Source organism: Sciurus vulgaris (genome assembly GCF_902686455.1).
Source record: "Sciurus vulgaris genome assembly, chromosome: 3".
Lineage (NCBI taxonomy): Eukaryota > Metazoa > Chordata > Mammalia > Rodentia > Sciuridae > Sciurus > Sciurus vulgaris.
In genome coordinates, this window is record NC_136463.1 from 120,272,363 (window position 1) to 120,291,030 (window position 18,668).

Below are 18,668 nucleotides of genomic sequence, written 5' to 3' on the forward strand. Positions count from 1 at the left end.
AATTACACCTAGTAGCAGTGAGCAAATTAGTATTAAGATCTCTATCTCTAATACCATGCCTCAGTAAAAGGAACCAGGGTACTTTAGAGAAATAGCTTATTTCAAGTTTGGGGCAGGGTAACTGGAAGTTAAGCCTGGGATATGTTATACTACAAAGTAACGAAGTGCTCAAAAAAATGAATGATGGGGGGTCATGTCTCAAGGACACAGGAGCCAGATTGAAGGGCTTCCTTCCTGCCTGTCAAATCTGAAGCAATTTAAGCACCAAAATAATTAAAGACATTAATGAATTATAAACCATTGAAAAAAGAAGTCACAAGCCTAAATGATATTAAATAATGGATATATTTAAAATGTAGACATGATAAATAAGCAAGGGAGGAACTTGCGCTTATGATGGTAAAAAAGCTGAGTGCTGACTGTTGGGTATAGGTGAAGAAAGTGCTAATGTTAGAATACCACACTTTATAATCAACATAGACAGCATCAGAAAGACCCACAATAAATGTAGGGGACATTTCGGAAAAGGAACAGGATATTTGTATGATCAAAGATTACCTTCTTGGAGACTGGTTTTTAGTTGCAAGGGGGAAAATAATAACTAAGTAGTAGGGAAATTTGACTGAGTAATCAAAATTAATCTACCAACAGGGACAGATACACGTTTCCAAATATGATGACCTGAGGGTACATCACTTATACAGTGTGGCCAGGAATGCTTATCCTAAATCCACTGGAATGAACTTTCAGACAAACCCCAAGTGAGGACCATTCTGCTAAAAAGGTTGAGGAGGAATGGAGGACTATATTCTCCCAAAATGTGTATGCTGTAAAAGACTGAAAAAGACTGTGGAAACGCTGTAGATTAAACAAGACTGAAGAAATGTGACTAGTAAATGCAGTAAATGCAGAGTGAATCCTGACTGGAAGGAAAAAAGACATTATTGGATCAATTGGTGGCAAATGGTGAAGTACTACATCCTTGTTAAATTTACTAGAGCTGGTAACAGCACCATGATTGTGTAGGACGGTATCTATTTTCTTAGGAAATACACACCCCTGAAGTATTTATGGGTACAGCGATGTGTATGGTGTATGCAACTTACTCTCAGAATATCTAAAAAAAGATGTCACTGTTTGTGTATATGAGTGTGTGTGTAAATGTATATATCAAAATTTACACACACACAAAAAGGTAAAATATTAACAATAACAGGTATCTATGTAAATATGTATGAGAACACTCTTTGTACTGTATATATTCATGAAAATTTAAGTTTGAAATGATTTCCAATTAGGAAACTTCTCAAAAAACAAAATTTGTTTTGTATTTTCATGGGAAAAAATATTTTATTGGAACTAGAATTTTAAAGAATATTTGATATTTTAAGAAATCTATGACGACAACAACCCAACATGTACAATAAGACACTACACTTTATACGAAGGTGTAGATTTATGTGTTTAACACAGAGAAGTGACATCAGTATCTAAATACATCATTTGTTCCATTTCTTCCCCTTGCCTCTTTGTACAGTATGTATACAATCGTTTTAAATTTGCTATTGAGTTTTCTCAATATTCTGGGTTCTTCCCAATCTCTATAACTCCCCTCAAACTATCCTCTACAATTTGTGACTTAAGTCAATGGAAAACATTGGATTGAGACATTTTCAAGAAATCATGTCAGGGAAGAGTTTTCTTTTATTCAGTAGAGTAGTTTCAAGTATTTAAACTGTATAATAAAAAGAATATTTATGAAATTGCATAGCTGTTTGGTGCAAGCTTGTGGCTTTGGAAGAAAGCTTAATCTCAAGTGTGAGATAGGATCTTTTACCCCATCCTTTTAGAGGTGAGGATGCTACTGAACACTTTAGAGCATTGTTCATGCTTCAAGTGTTTTTTAAGGTTCTTACATCATTTACCCATTAAAAATAAAACTAGGCTGCTTTTGGCGGAAACGGAAGTAGTAATTACCTTCTTAAAATATCCTTGTTTTCTTAAAAACAGAGTTTCTTCTACATTGCCAAAAGAATTTGTTTGAAGAAAGATAAAAATAACATACACATTCTTTGAAAACAGCCTGGTTTAAAGATTGCCATCTATTCTAAGGTTGTACCACTCGGAAGGAAGACATTTAGAACCTGCTCATTACTCAGCTCTCCTCATTTATGGGATCAAATTGCTTTTATGGGCATTTTGCCAGAATCATTGATGTGTACTGTAAGGCAGATTGTAGAATGAAGCGTTTTTCTTGAAAACATCTGGTTCTTAAGAAAAGTATTATAAGGTGGATAGTACATTTTTGCTCATAACTATGATTTATTATGTTATAGTAACCCCCTCTAATCTGGCAGGCAGCCTTCCAGCAACCACAACCAGGAACCTGGAAATATGTGAAAAATATTTTGAGTCCAAAGAAAACAGAGGCCTAAGATTCCATGCATATGCAGAGAGTGGAACTGCTCTCAGGTCAGTCTATTTCATTTATTGTAAGGTTATTGGAGCCAATTAGCACAAGGGCTCCTGAGGCCACATTCATATACATATGCAGCATCTTTTTTTTTTTTTTTTTTTTTTTTTTGGTACAAGGGATTAACCCCAAGAGCACTTAACCACTGAGCCACATCCACAGCCCAGTTCATCCAGTTCATTTTTTATTTTAAGACAAGGTCTTATTTGGTTACTTACAGGCCTAAGTTGCTAAACTGGCTTTGAATCTGAAATCCTCCTACCTCAGCCTCCCAAACCACTGGGATTACAGGTGTGCCCCCATCCCCTACAGTGCTTCTTTCTGCGGTTATTTTGTTCCTTCACTCACCTTACAAAAATCATGCAACCCTTCTGAACTCCAGTTTTTCCAAATGTCCTCTAGATTGCATTGTTTCCTTCCTCAGATTTCCTTCTTTTCTCCTTATACCTTTTTCCCTTTAATAAATCAAGATGCTCAAGTAGCTCTCATCTTAAACATAAAAGCTGGGGCTGGGGAGATAGCTCAGTCGGTAGAGTGCTTGCCTTGTAAGCGCAAGGCCCTGGGTTCGATCCCCAGCATCCAAAAAAAAAAAAAAAAAACCCACCACAAAAACTTCCCATACTCCTCTGTACTTGTTACCCTGAGTCTTTTATCTGAAAACATCTATTCCATCTCTATTTCCTCATCTTCCATTCACAGAGCTACTACTAGCCTATGAGAAAGCTTTGTTCAAATTAGAAAAGGGGTTCTCTTCTTCCAAGGGAGTGCAGTGACAGTGCAAGATGCAGTGACAGGGTGTGAAACTTGAAAGGTTTCAGCCTCTATACATTGTCTCCTCTGGAGGGTCACTGCACACTCACATTGCATCCCTCTTTGATTTCGGTTATTTCCACTGGTTTCTGGTTTAATAAATTTAGTAGGACTATTATTAAACTGTTTCTTTTTGCATGCTTTTTATACCCTCCTAGGAATTCCTATGCTCTAATACTCCCATTGTTAACACTTTTACTATCATTTTCTGCCCTTCTTTTTTACCTTACACCACCTGATTTCTGGCAATTAAAGTAGACTTACATCTTATATGAACAAATCAAAAAATATATTAAGAGCTGAAAGAATATCAGCTTTTGTTTAGTTATATTTTTTTCTACTTGTCTTTGCTGAGCAAAATAAACAGCAAACGAGTTTGGTAAGGCTGTTCTCTAAAAAAATTAAACATATATATGTAGTATAAAATATATATTCATTGCAGTTACTTTTAGTAAAGGCAGAGAAATAAAAATTCTGATATTTCATCATTTAACTATAATTATAGCTTAGCAATTGGGTTAGTTTCATTTAGTTTGTGTGTGTGTATTATCTACACATCTATTTTTTTGGCAAACTGATCTATTATTTGGATGATTATATTTTCTGCATTTTCACTTATTTTCCAAGAATTATAGCAAACAATCTTTGAAAGAAGTTTAATAAGTCTCTGAAAACTTTTTAATAACAAATTAGTGATCTATTATTGGATACATTAATACACTTCTTTTATGATAAATGTTCCAGTAACAGCCAAAACTAGTAAAAAATGATGTTTTATATATATATATTTTTTTTTTTTTTTAACTAAAAAATTAGAAAAAAATCTGAATATATCTATAACAAGCTTCTCTAGGTGGGATACTTGGTCAAGGGACAGACTCTTATTTCATATTGCCAAATTGCCCTTCAGGAAGTATGCCCTTCTTCTACCAGCTGTGTATGAAAGTGGTAATTTCCTTGCACATTTGCCAAACTTGTATTGGAAAAAAAAAAAAAAAAAACCTACTCCATTAGAATTAACAGTGTTATATAATCTTATTTTAAAGCTACTTACTTGTCATCTTCAGTCCCAAAGTAGAGTAACTTATTCTAAATGAGTATTTGGGTTCCATAGTGACTCCATTATCAACTTGAACCCTAGGGCAAAGTTAACCTAGTTTCCTCAGCTGTTCATGCAAAAGACCCTTCCAGATAGTCTCTACGGTCTTAGCTTTTGGGGAAAAAAGCTATTTCCTCTTGGGACCTAATTCACCACACTAGTTGGTTTAAGGTCAAAAGTCCATTAAATTCACAACTACTCCTTTTCCATGGGTGGTATCCAGATTCCAGTCTACAGAAAATCCTTTCATTCCTGTGTCCTTCCCCTCTCCATCCTGAATGGAGGCCCCAAACTTTCATTTAACATGTCAGAGATACTAATTCCTTCAAGTAAAGTTCAGAAAACTCTATAATCAAGGCTGGCTAGTTCAAATTCCAACTTTTCATTTTTCTGATCTTGGGAATGTCACACAAATCCTTAATGGAGAGAAAGAAAAAAAAAAATCAGATAGTAATTAAGTGTTCCATAGTTTAAAAAGGGTAATAGGGTACAGAATGGCTACCTTGTGAGCCTAGATGTGAACATGGTCTGAAAAGGTGATAACAAACTGATACCCAAGAAAAGAGCAGACCTTAGAGAGGAAAACTTCAGAAGGAAACGGTGGGAGGCGGGGTGGAGGCGAAGAAGAGGAGGATAGGGCAAAAGTATGCTTGGATGAAATGAGATACTGCATGTAAAGTCTAACAAAATGTTTGGTGGATGGGGAGAGAGAAAAAAAGAGGGAAGTTGGGAGAGGGAAATGAATGATAATACCAAATCCTGTACTGCTGATCTGTCTAGGGAAACTCATTTGTTCAAGCCTTCTTTTCCTTGATATCCATGAAGGTTCTCAGTTGCAATTACTACTTGATGCTGTTCTGCTAATAAGTAAGTAGTGCTACTAATTATTAGGAGCCTAAGTATATCAGATTCATTATAGATTTTATATATTTCCTCATTTAATTTTTAGAACCTGAGGCAGGCTATTTTCCTTTTATGCTTCTTTATAGATGAGAAACCTGAGGTTCAGAGAGCTTATGTAACGAAAGAGGAAACATCTAAGTGGTTGAGTGAAATTCAGATTCGGACTGGCCTGACCTCACATTCATGTTCTTGACTGCTACACTACACTGCTTAGCAACAGGATTTCTCTTTGCTAAATTCTACATGTGTACGACTGTTCTTCTTATTTAGCTTATCTTGTTCCTCATTATTTAGCACCTTCTATGATAGAACGACTAGTTTCATCTGTTAACCTGATAGAGACAAGATTATTTTTTCTTATGGATACATTCTCTCTTAGATATGGAAGGCATCATAATACAGTAAACAGGCATGGACTTTGAATTTGACTAAAACAGGATGAAATCCAGATTCTTACACTTTTTCTGTGATGTTAGGCACACCATTTAATCTAAGATCCATCTTCCTCACCTGAAAAGTGAAAATACTATTTCTCTGGAGAGTCAAGAGAGAATTAAGACACAAAGCAAAAAAAAAAAAAAGCCCTAGAATAGCATCTAACAAATGATGGCGGGGGAGGGTGGGGGGGGGGAGAAGAAAAAGAAATTTAAAGGTTAAAGACTGCTTAAAAATAAAAATAAAACTGTCATTTTACATTTTATAGATAACCAAACCAATTTGGGAATTTCTTGCTGGAAGAATAGATGCTGTAATTTCTCTAACCAATTTCCATGATTCTAGCATTCAGTGAGAGAAATTCACTGGAGCTACTAAAGGTATTCTATTACATGTGACTTTTGCTATAGTCATCAATGGCTGTTGCAATAAAATCTCATATGCTGGTGACCTATTAACAGAATTTGACTGCTCACAGTTCTGCAGGCTGGGAGTTGGAGATCAGGGTCCCAGCAGAGTCAAGATCTGGTAAGGGCCCTTTTCTGCATTGTGTATGACCAATTTCTTGTATCTTCACAGGGTGAAAAGAGAGCTAGAGACTCTCTAGAGTCTCTTTCATAAAGGCACTCTTCCCATTCATGATGGCTCCACCTTCATGAACTAATTACCTCCCAATGGTTGCAACATCTGACACCATCACTTTAACACATGAATTTGGACAGACACAAAATTCAGTCCATAGTGATATCCTTAACAGTATCTATTTGTGGTTTGGCTCAGTGATAGACCACTTGCCTAGCATTGATGAGTGCTCCCCCACCTCCAGGGTCTGACCTCCAGCACAGCAAAAACAGACAATAGCCATTTAGGCTGAAAGATTATTTTTCCCTCGAATTAGGGAGAAAGAGATAATCTTTTATAGTTCCAAATCTTCAGAACAAGGATAATAATGACTGTACCCTAGCATCATGAAAATCAATCATAATAAGACATGTAAAACTATTTTAGCAGATATGAAATGTTTCATAAATGTTATTACTAAACAATTTCATGAAATGCCAAAAAGAAAAGGAAGGTGAAAAAGGAATGAAACAGGCATAACAGTGTGCAACTATAGTTCCAGCTACTTGGAAGTCTGAAGTAGGAGGACTTTTGAGCCTAAAAGTTCAAGTCAGCTGGGTGACACAGTGAGATCCCATCTTTTAAAAAATAAGTAAATAAAAAATTAAAAAATAAACCAAAAGGTTAAATTTTGTAACATATAATTAGAATTAAATGGATACTGAAAACTGGACAAGTGATCACAGTCAAGAGAATGTAGTTAGAAATAAATATACTTGGAACATTTAAAGAAAAGCAGCAAATGATTTAAAATACCTGTGTTTACTGAAGTGCAAATAAAACTGAAGACTTTGCATTACTGCATTTTTAAAGAACTGAAGAAGGTATAGGCAAGAAATTAAAAATAATGCCAAGGACTGAGTTCATAATGATCAGGTTACATTTCACTGCTATCCCAGAGTGCTGTCAGTAGGCTTCTTGAGTTCCTGCTAACCAAAAGCATGTTTTCACACTCCTCTACTGTATGACACAGGGACTGAAATTATACAAGACTCAGTCTTCTAGGTTAAACTTACATATTGCTATAAGGGTACGGATTATTTCCTAAGAACACAATGGTACTGAGAGGAAGAAGCATGTGCTCAACAAAGGGGAAAGAAATCCACTCTTTATACTTCTCCAGAAAGGTTTTTCTAAGAAACTCTCATTTTCTGCTATCTTACCCTTTAATGCTGCAAACTGCATAGGGAGCTTACCCTGCTTTTGCAAAACTTAAGGTGTATCTTGAGTTCCAAGAACAACATAAACCATATATTTACAAAATCTTTATTAAAATGTATTATTTAAATACATATTATCTTTTTTCATAAATTATCTATAAGTCTTTGAAATATAGAATATAACAAAAACATTTTTAACAGAGAACAATGCATCTTTAAATACACTTCCTGAAAGAACTAACACTTCTTAGAAAAGACACAGGATACTAATTAGACTTTAACAAAAATATTTTTTATAGAAATGAGTTATAGTCTATATACTACAGAGTTACCAAATCCACACCTAATCAACAGAGAGTCAAACAGATCAGCTCTCATTCAACTTCTCCATTAGAAAACAGCAATTTGACACAGGCTTCTCTTTACATACAGCAGCAGCCTCTGCTGGAGGAAGAAAAGTATGCGTCTATTATAAAGCATTAGCTCGACCTGTTTAGAACTAGAAGAACTCCCTCATTTCCAGTTTAACAAACTAAGCTAAAATGATTATTTTCAAGGTCTTAAAGATGAGCGGGCCTTATCAAGAATATCCTTTCTGATTTTTGGATAAGTTGGATATGCTTCAAGAACCTGTAAAAAAATATACAAAAGAACTTGTAATCGACTATTGAGAACGAAGGAGCTATAAAACTTCCTATGAATGAGCATTACGGTTGAAATTTCATTGTACTAATACTATGACTACAACACTTTTGAAAGGTGACATCTTAGATGTAGTAGATGACTCACTAATAGATGTTCTCATTAACAGATGAGAACAGGAGAATATGAAAACCACATGCGGAAATTTAACAAAGATAACTGCTTCCTTAACAGATGAGCTGCAGAAAAACAATAATGTACCAATGATTTAAGACATTTTTGTAATTTAGCTACTCATGATATTTGATAAACTCCTACAGAGTGATTTTTTAAACAGGAGCACCTGTCAGATTTACCTGGAGTGATTTTGAAATATACAGATTTCCAGGCTGACTAAGTACAAGAATGGGGAGATACTAATTTTGCCACTATGGTACTGGGGACTGAAACCAGTGGTGCTCTACCACTAAGCTATATCCCAGTTTTTTTAATATTTCATTTTGAGACAGGGTCAAACTGATCTTGAGATCTTCCTGCCTCAGCCTTCTGAGTAGTAAGGACCACAGTTGTGTGCCACCATACTCATGTGAGATACTAATGTTTAAAAAAGACAACTCCATGAATGATTCCAATGTATAAACTTACATTAATGTACAATCTTAACCTTAATGTGGAACACTGCAAAAGAAGCTCAGTAGTCAAACACAAGTCCAAAGTCAAGTATTTACTACAATGATGCTGATACACAGCTTTCAGATAAGGGACATCAAAAAAATTCTTTTCTATGGAGCTTTTCTTGGAGCTTTCTGCAATGTTTAATAAAATGCCTTACACAGAAAATCAGTGGGACAATGTATACACAAAGGACTCTGGGAATTCTAAAACTGAAATTTGCATGTTTGTCATTTTAGTATGCGATGAATTACAGAACTGTAATTATATAACTTCTAACTTAGAGAATACCTTTCATCCCTAGTGTATAAACCTGAATTCTCTGAAACACACAGATTTGCAAGACTTAACTCAGAATAATGACCCAGAGAATCTATACTACCTTCAAATATCTTCCAACTTCAGCTTCATTTAACATGTTTCTCCCAATAGCCTGTCTTTGAATTGACACAAACATTTTACTATTTGAGACCCAATAAAAAACACATGTAAACTTTATTATTTTCTAAATTTTGAAAAAATGAGAATTTCTCCAGAATATATTTAATAAGTCACTTATCTAAAAGACTACATTGTCTATTTCTGTTCTTTCTTTTTTGGGACCAGGAATTGAACCCAGGGGAACTTAACAATGGTTACATTCCCAGTCTCAGCCTCCCAAGGTGCTGAGAATATAGGTGTGCACCACCAGCCTGCCTCTACTTCCATTCTTATATATCTTGAGATCACACTAAAAGTAGGAAGATTTGAATCTACCAAAAAAAAAAAAAAAAAAAAAAAACAAGAAATCTAAATTTGTTTACCTGGTGACATATGTCAATTGCATCCACATATCTTTTCGCTTTTAAATAATTAAATGCCAGTTTGTATCCTGTTAAGAAACACACACATACACAGAGTAAAAAAAAAACAAACAAACAAAAAAACATAATGATATGAACATTGCTAGCATTACTTTTTTTTTCCCCCCTTTGGTGTCTCCTTCTCTGTTTGCTACTCATTAGAGAAGTCCTGATGGAGAAGTGACTGAATACCTTAGAGAGAAGTGATATGATGATGGAAGGTGGAGTGAAATGAAAGAGAGCAAGAAGAAAAGAAAGCAATGTTAGAAAAAAGGACCATAGTGAACATACTTTGGGGTGAGAAGAGCAACATCCCACAAGCGCTGTTTCCGTTCCTTACTAGAAAAGTCTTATTTATTTCAGGTAGAGCAGAAACTCATCATAGCTATTCATTTATATGATGCAGACTCATTTAACACACTGATTCCTACAGTTTGCATACGTAAATCAATAATTTCAAAAATGAAATAAGTGTTATGAAAGTCAAGATTCAAGTCAAGAGTATAATAAGGCACCTGAACCAGGTAGGAAGAAGTGCCGGGGGATGTTTCAAATCTGAAGGATGAAGCATACACTAAGCAAGGCTGGGAATCTAGAACACTTTCAGGCAGAACAGTTGGTAAGACACATAGACGCCAAATAACCTCAGAGAACATGGTGAGAAAACCATGCTGGGAGGAATACAGAAGAGGGGGGATTAGTCATCAGATGTTCCACATTAATGATTAGTGAGAATTATTATAATCACTGATACTGGGGAATGAAACTGACCAAATTATGTTGTGTACAAATATGTAACAATGTATCCCACTATTTTATATAACTATAAGGCACTGACAAATTCTGGAGAAAAAAAAATGTCTGTCTTTTACTATTGACTAATTTACTGTAGAACGCTTTAAGACATTCTTAAACGATTGCTGTCGTTCTGTAAGAATGCTAAAAGAATAAGAAAACTAAGGAGGATATAAGATAACTAGCTGTGTACTTGGTAAATAAGATATAAAACAATGTAAAATAATAGCCAATCATAAATATATCACTTTACATCTTTGAAAAATGAAGTAGGAAATACAAGTGCTGCTCATGGCTCTAATAAAAAATCAGAACAAATTTATAAACTTTCAAACACATTTAAAAAGAAATTACTGGTTAATATATACACACATACCTTAAATACACACACACACGCACACACACACACACACACACACACGCACACACACAGTATTGCCACATATGTAAACAAGAAGTTTCACAGAAGTAAACTCAAAGTTATTATCAAAGAATTCTAAAATGGACTACTACATAGTAACATTTAAAAGGAAAACAATTTAAGATGTCACACCGACCATACTTTACATGGAAATTTAAGTTTTGGTTTTTGGGCTCCTGACTAGCCTTGGGGCCTTAGGTAAGTTGCTTGAGCTGTCAGTTTCAAGATTCCTCATCCATAAAATGGGGAAAACAACTCTTCTTTCTCTTAGTGTAATTTTAAAGCTCAAATGGTATACTTATTCTAAAATGCTTAAAATCTTTAAGGTACACTTTTTTCTGTGTAAGCACTAAATTAGAATTACATAGTTTTAATGTTGGAAGAAACTTGATAGATCAAAATAGAAATAAAGGATAAGAAAGGAAAAAGGAACAAGGAAGCTGTACGCTGCAGCTGTATTATACATGTCGAGTACATAAGAACTCAACTATGTGAAATCTGAAAAAAAGAAGAGCATAGAGAACAAACAATGTAGTTGAACATCTCTGTTTCTTGTGTCCTTCCTTTTTTTCCCTTTTAAAAAATGCATATTAACATAAGATGCATAACATTTTATACAAATATGTGTATATAAAATATGACATATATTTCCTCTCTCTATATAAATATGATTACTACAACCAAACAAATCCTATTCATCCCGCTGTTGCCTTTCACAGTGATAATACTCAATTTTGAAATCTATGAAAAGAGCATGAGCATGATTTTAAGGGTTTCTTGACAAGTGAAAAAGTGAAATGCATTGTTCATATGAACAGGTGGTTTGGAGTACTGAATGCAATGCCAATCCTAAGGAAGAACCTAAAGAATGAAAAGAAAGAATTGAGAGAAAACACACTAAAGCAAAGCTGGAAGAACTAATAAAAATCATCCACAAAACATGATGCTATAAAAAAGGGAATGAGTTGGATTCTCTGTATTTACTGAAGTTTTCCAAGAAACAGAATTATATAAGTAATTTTACTGCTAGATACATTCCCTCATTGAATAAAGTGTCAAAATTACATATATTTGGGGCTGGGGTTGTAGCTCAGTGGTACAGCATTTGCCTGGCATATGTGAGGCACTGGGTTTGATTCTCTGCACTGCATATAAATAAGTAAAATAAAATAAAATAAGGTTCATTGACAACTAAAAAAACATTTTTAAAAATTACATATATTTCCCTCCTGATGTCTTCTGTTATCCATTCATCATATAATAGTGTATTATTCAGATAGAGCACTAATTTCCAGGATCTATAAAGAACTTAAAAAACTCTACAACAAGAATACAAATAATCCAATCAACAAATGGGCTAAGGAAATGAACAGACACTTCACAGAAGAAGATGTACAAGCAATCAACAGATATATGAAAAAATGTTCAACATCTCTAGTAATAAGAGAAATGCAAATCACAACTACCCTAAGATTCCATCTCACCCCAATTAGAATGGCGATTATCAAGAACACAAGCAAAAATAGTTGTTGGCAAGGATGTGGGGAAAAAGGTACAATCATACATTGCTGGTGGGGTTGCAAATTAGTGCATTCCTCAGAAAGCTTGGAATGGAACCACCATTTGACCCAGGTATCCCACTCCTCAGCCTATACCCAAAGGACTTAAAATCAGCATAGATGCAGCCACATCAATGTTCATAGCTGCTCAATTCACAATAGCCTGATTGTGGAACCAACCTAGATGTCCTTCAATTGATGAATGGATAAAGAAACTGTGGTATATATACACAATGGAATATTATTCAGCCATAAAGAATGATAAAATTATGGCATTTGCAGGCAAATGGATGAAATTGGAGAATATCATGCTAAGTGAGCTAAACCAATCTCAAAAAACCAAAGGACGAATGATCTCACTGATAAGCGGATAATGACACATAATGGGGAGTGAGGGTGGGAAGAATGGAGGAAGGAAGGACTATATAGAGGGAAAAGAGGGGTGGGAGGGGTGGGGGGAAGGGAAAAATAACAGAATGAATCAAACAACATTACCCTATGTAAATTTATGATTACACAAATGTTATGCCTTTACCCCATGTACAAACAGAGAAACAACATGTATCTCATTCGTTTACAATAAAAAAATAAATAAAAAATAAAAAGAATGATATAGTTGATGAATATTTATCAGCATGGAAAGACATTCACAAAATATTTCAAAGTAATAAAAACAGGATACAAAATTGTATGCTCAGAATGAAAGGGTAACTGGTTATTTTGGAAGATGGAATTATGAGCAACTTTTACTTCTCCCTCTTTTGCTTACCTGCATTAAAAAAATCAACAGCAAATGTTTATAGTTTTGAAATTAAAGCAAATATATTTTATATACATAAATATATAAAAAATAAATATAAATATATATTATATATATAAATATATTTTAATTAAAAATTATATATATTTTAAGGATATTTAAAAAGTTTTCATTTTGCAAGTTGATTATCCCATAAGATATATCATACCTGGGAATAAAATATACTGTAACAATCATTAGTCTGTGCTTTATATAAATCTAATAAGAACAGACTCCAGAAAAAACACAAAGTGAAGGAAGACCTGAACTGATGACAGTTTATATGAAGATGACAAGACCAAAAATTAAGACATTGTGACAAAGCTGCCCAGAACACTGATGCCATGTTGGGTTGAATTAGCAGCTAGAAAATGTCTACACAAACAAAATATGCCTTCATCATACCACAACTAGACAAATCACATTTGAGAACGTGTTCTTCTATGACACAAGTCAGAGGGACATGTACAAATCAAACAGTATTTTCCATACCACACGGCCATGGAACCCATCCCTTACATCTCACTACTTCTGCTTCTTCTTTTTTTTAAGTAAATATTAAAATTTCAAAGTGTTTCAAAGAACAATTTTGTTACACTATTTTAGAGCTTCCAAGGACAGAAACAAGGAGGGTAAAAGACATAAAACCAAGTCTCAGGATGATTGGACAAGTAACTGACCATGGTGTGGAGAGGAGACTTAGAAGACACATGATGAAGTTTCCAACTGAAGGGCAATTACAGGCTAGAGAGAAAGGATTCTGGAATTACTCCAGAGAATGGATTTGGACAGTTTTAATGAAACATATTCCAGGTCATTAAGAACAAGAGGAGAAGCATGTGTTAAGCTTTCTCAGAGTATGGGGTTTATTTAGTCACTAAGGATATTACAGATACTGCCCATCATAGACTATCATTTTTCAAGTTAACACTGTACAAATGCTGGAGCTAAATGATGTTTCTCAGAAGAAAAACAACATTCTATGGTCAAATAACTGGGGGAAATATGGTACTTCTGTGATATCTGTTACAATGAACATGCAATAACTATAGTCAAGAAACGGGTGTCTTGATTGAATGCAATGTTTGCCTAACTTATTTGATAATGGAACATTTTTTCCCTATAGCATTACCATTTTCAAAATAGCGAAGAGTGAAAGAGAAAAGGGCAAAATTAGATGTCCTCTAAGGAGACTAAGAACAAGTTTGGACCTCAGGAAATTCTCTTAACTAGTTATTTGTAGATTTTATTATGAATGAAAAATATATTCTCTTCTCAGAAAGGTTGACAATGAAAGTTGGCTCTTAGTAAATTTTGTTCTGAAAAAAAAAATCAATTATTCTTAAATGAAGATTTAAAAATAAAATACAGTTTTCCTATGAAAATCTAGTACCTAATTTGTAAACTCACCTACTGCTGGATTTGTCTGATTGCCATGTTTCCATGCTATCTCATAATTTAAGGCAGCATCTGTATATCCTTGTTCTTTTTCCATAATATATCCCATGTATTCATAAGCTTTGCAGCAAGACTAAAGAAAAATGGAAGATGCATCAATAGATTAAACCTGATACCACTAAGATTTAATGGGATGTTTGTGAGTGTAGAGATCAATCATATTAACCAATTTAAATGGCACAGAAAACAATATATTTTCAGCCTCAACTATGCAATTATGGAACTTGATGATATTCTGATGCCAAATCCCCATCCCAAGTCTTTCAGAATGAATATTTAAAAACAGAATTGGAAAGGTATGCCAGGCTATATGCATTTTATGCATATACATGTACATTATTCATTATAAATAATTTCAATACATGCAAATGCAGAAATAAGAGTATAATGAACTCCATGAACCCATAACTTACTTTAGGAAATTGACATGACTAATATTGGCTCACCTCTATCCCACATACTTGTGCTTCTATATTATCAAGGGAGGAAACGCTCAGATATTTTATCATTTCACATACTCGTTAGTATACCGTTCTATAAAACAAGGGCTTTCTTTAACATAACCATGTTTCATGACACATGATAATTAGGGTAGCAACTTTTAATTACCATATAGCTAGTCAATATTCAAATTACAAACTGTCTCAATATAATTTTTAAAACAATTTGTAGTTTGTTAAAATGATCCAAAAAAAATTTACATACTGAGACTAGGTGAAGCGTTCTTTTATTTTATTTATTTATTTTTTGATCTGTAGGTATTTGTTGCTGTTTGTCTCTTTCTGCTCTTTTCTTTTGGTTAAACGTTAGTATAAACAAGAATACTTTAATCCTAGATTTCTCTCAACTCAGATTAAATTGAGTGCATTCTTGGGGTGGTTAAACAATATGTTCCTATGTCACTGATACTTCCTGGAAATTGTAATCAGATCTAAAGATTTGATTTGAGTATTTTATTTATATATCAAATGAATTTATTTTAATTATAATTTCCTGACTTTAATAATAGAAATTTCACCAAAAAACCCTAACCCATTAAGAATATATGTAAAAATATGAAAATAAGGATGTATTCTTTCTCTTTTTAATGAGACTCCACTTTAGCTTGGCATAGCCCAGTTAGATTCTGTCCATTTAACATTTTGATATTTTGATTTTTTATTTGCTCTTTAAAAATTGAATTAAATTATTATTTATCTTGATTACTAAGTATTTTTCTTATCTCATCCTAGTTCTGTCATAAATGTTGTGTTTGTTCATCCTGAGGCACGGAATATCTGATTCTCCCTTTTTGTGTGATATTATCCACTCAAAAATTTACCAGGGTTTAAAATGGTGATATTCTATCAGTCCTCCTCCATTTGTTAGCTGGAAAATGTCTATCATGAGAAATGTCTCTTTATCTACTGTTTGGTAACCCAATGACTGATAACAGTATATATCTTGCACACACACACACACACACACACACACACACACACACACACACACATCTCTCCAATTATTTTTCTTTTTTATTTACATGAAGGCATGGATTGAAACTATATTTGATGTGTTTCAATCCATTGCATTAAGTATTCCTATTGGTACTTAAAGCATCCAACTCTGGCTCCTGGGCATGTCTCTGAGTTGGTTTTAAGTCCCTGACATCAACCTTGATAGCATCCTTATCATCTGGTATAACAAGATGATGTAGTGTCATCTTGTAACACCTGCCCCATATCTGGATGACTTCCATTTTTAATGATATAATCCAAAGTTTCTAAGCTTTAGTTCCTGAATCTCATAATTCAAATATACACATGCCTAATCAGCATGGCTAAACAAAGTTTCTTAAGTAGCTATCATGTTCAGTTTTGCAAGCTATTACTAGTAGGATTCCAGCAAACAAATTTATCTGAATTGAAAACATTAATTCCCAAACAACCTTGCTTAACCCTAAACTAGGCATATGAGGTTCACCTCTTCTGTACTTTATATTTTGAAAGCTTATTAATGAGCATTTTCTGTTTTCAAGGCCAATTTAACTTAAAATTGATATAAATGATTATTTAGAATTATTTATAAGTTGATAAAAGGGTAAATATTTTAGATATTTAAGTTCCTAAGAAAATATCTTACTAGTGCTAGATAATCACAACTCCTCTATGAAAAATAAATGATCCATTTCATAACCTCATTCGCTTGAAGTGAATAAAACAGATTTATGGTGATTAAAATTTTAAAGTAATTGGTATGAATTTGTGAAGATAAATATCCTTATGTTTCTAAGCTAAGTACAATTATTTTTCAGCAAATAACATAAATCTAAACTTTATATAACTGTCGAGACATTCTCATCTTTTTTGTGTGATTAAACTCCAAAATGTTAGTGAAAAACTTCATATTCTATAGACTTGAAGGTTTTTAATTTTATATCTAAAGATAAGGACTTTTTATTTAATTGAATCAAAAGGTGACAAGACATGGCCCCACTAGAGATTATACATAGTGGATTTTAATACTGTGGAAATGACATGCAGCTGCAGCAAATTCATCATGAGTATTTCTTAATAGGAGGGACATATTCTCACAATTAATGTTCTGCAATTTTCATTAGTTCTTGGATGAGATGGGTAATCACAGGCAAATGCTTGACATTCCAAAAACATTTTGTGTAAGTAGGGCATCACCACAGCTGAAATATGAAACTGCATAAATCTCTTTTTCTCCTTTACTTTTCAAGGGCAAAAGGCTTCTTTCTTATTATTAATGTTTATTTCCTGACTGTGGTAACAATCAACATTTGATATTCAGAAAATACTTGAGAGTCAACAGAAATGGACCAATACTATAGTGTGCAACAAAGGTCAACAATTATTTTTCACTCTTTGATCACCTACTCTATTATGACGCAGGCATCGTTTTAATAGTTCTTCTGCCATGTCATATTTTGCTGACTGAATATAAATATCAGCAAGTAGCAGCCAACTCTTCTCAAAATCCTCAGCATCAATAGGATTCCATGTCATTTTTGCGATCCGCTTCAAGTGGTTTCTAGCTTTTGGAATCTGTTTTAAGATCATATGAGCTATTGCCATTCCCAAGAGTGCTGGAAGATTATCCTTCTGTAAGAAAACAAAACATTAGACTGCTAGATACAAAACATAAATATCCTTTGTTTAAAGGAAAAACATATAGAAAGCAGGAAGTGCTATACAGAACTGGTCTGTAGGTTCTATTTCCAGTTCCATCCCAGATAACTGTGATTATCATTACTATTTAATACATCAAGTAATCACAAGCTACTAGGAAAAAACTTCATCAGGTACTGTGTAATGGAAATAATTCAGAATCTACTATGCAGATGCCAAAATCTCACAATTCCAGAAACCAGTTCGAGTTGATTTTTAATGGAATTGACTTGCTATTTTGGTGTTGTACTGAAACAGAAAAAGATAAAACCCTTGAAATATAATATGTACTGAGAAGTTTTTATTTCAGATTTAACATTTGTCTCCTTAATTCTTTAACTTGTTAAACAGGAATAAGAAAAAATTTTATATACAAGTGATAGTTTATCTATCTTGACTTCTATTATTTTTTCCCCTCCTTTCTGGTACTAAAAAACATCCCTCTTGTCCCAATAAAGTTTGACCAATGAAATGCTATAAATAAAGAATACAATTGTTTAATTACTTAGAAATGATATGAAATAAGTTCATGCCTTAGAGTTTTGCAGCTTCCTGATAGGGACTATACAGCACAATAGTTTATTTAATTGATTTCAAAGTCAGAAAATGTCACTCTGTAAATTAAAAGGTTAGCAAGAATTGCTTAAAATGGAGGCCAGAAGAAAGCTTATCTAAAAAGCTAACTTACATCAACAATAATGTCTACATTCCTAATTAAGGGAGATGCTTCAATTTCTTTCTTTCCTTCCTTTTTTTGGTAATAGGGATCTAGGGATTGAACCCAAGGGCCCTTACCCACTGAACCA

General features: G+C 33.7%; 1 protein-coding gene across 3 annotated transcripts in view; it reads right to left on the minus strand.

Annotated features, from left to right (window-relative positions):
• Positions 1 to 7,607: 7,607 nt before the first annotated feature.
• TTC21B (tetratricopeptide repeat domain 21B) overlaps positions 7,608 to 18,668 on the minus strand; it is a 70,859-nt gene continuing 59,798 nt past the window's right edge. The window contains exons 26-29 of one of the 3 annotated variants that reach the window (XM_079134429.1): positions 17,572 to 17,796; positions 14,642 to 14,762; positions 9,619 to 9,686; positions 7,608 to 8,131 (exon numbers count right to left, since the gene is read on the minus strand). In XM_079134429.1, coding sequence (XP_078990555.1) covers positions 8,054 to 8,131; positions 9,619 to 9,686; positions 14,642 to 14,762; positions 17,572 to 17,796 — 492 coding nt within the window. In that variant the 3' untranslated portion in view covers positions 7,608 to 8,053. Of the gene's footprint in view, positions 8,132 to 8,156; positions 9,253 to 9,618; positions 9,687 to 14,641; positions 14,763 to 17,571; positions 17,797 to 18,668 lie in introns of those variants that run through there. The other 2 variants (XM_079134430.1, XR_013762922.1) reach the window with 2 other exon arrangements.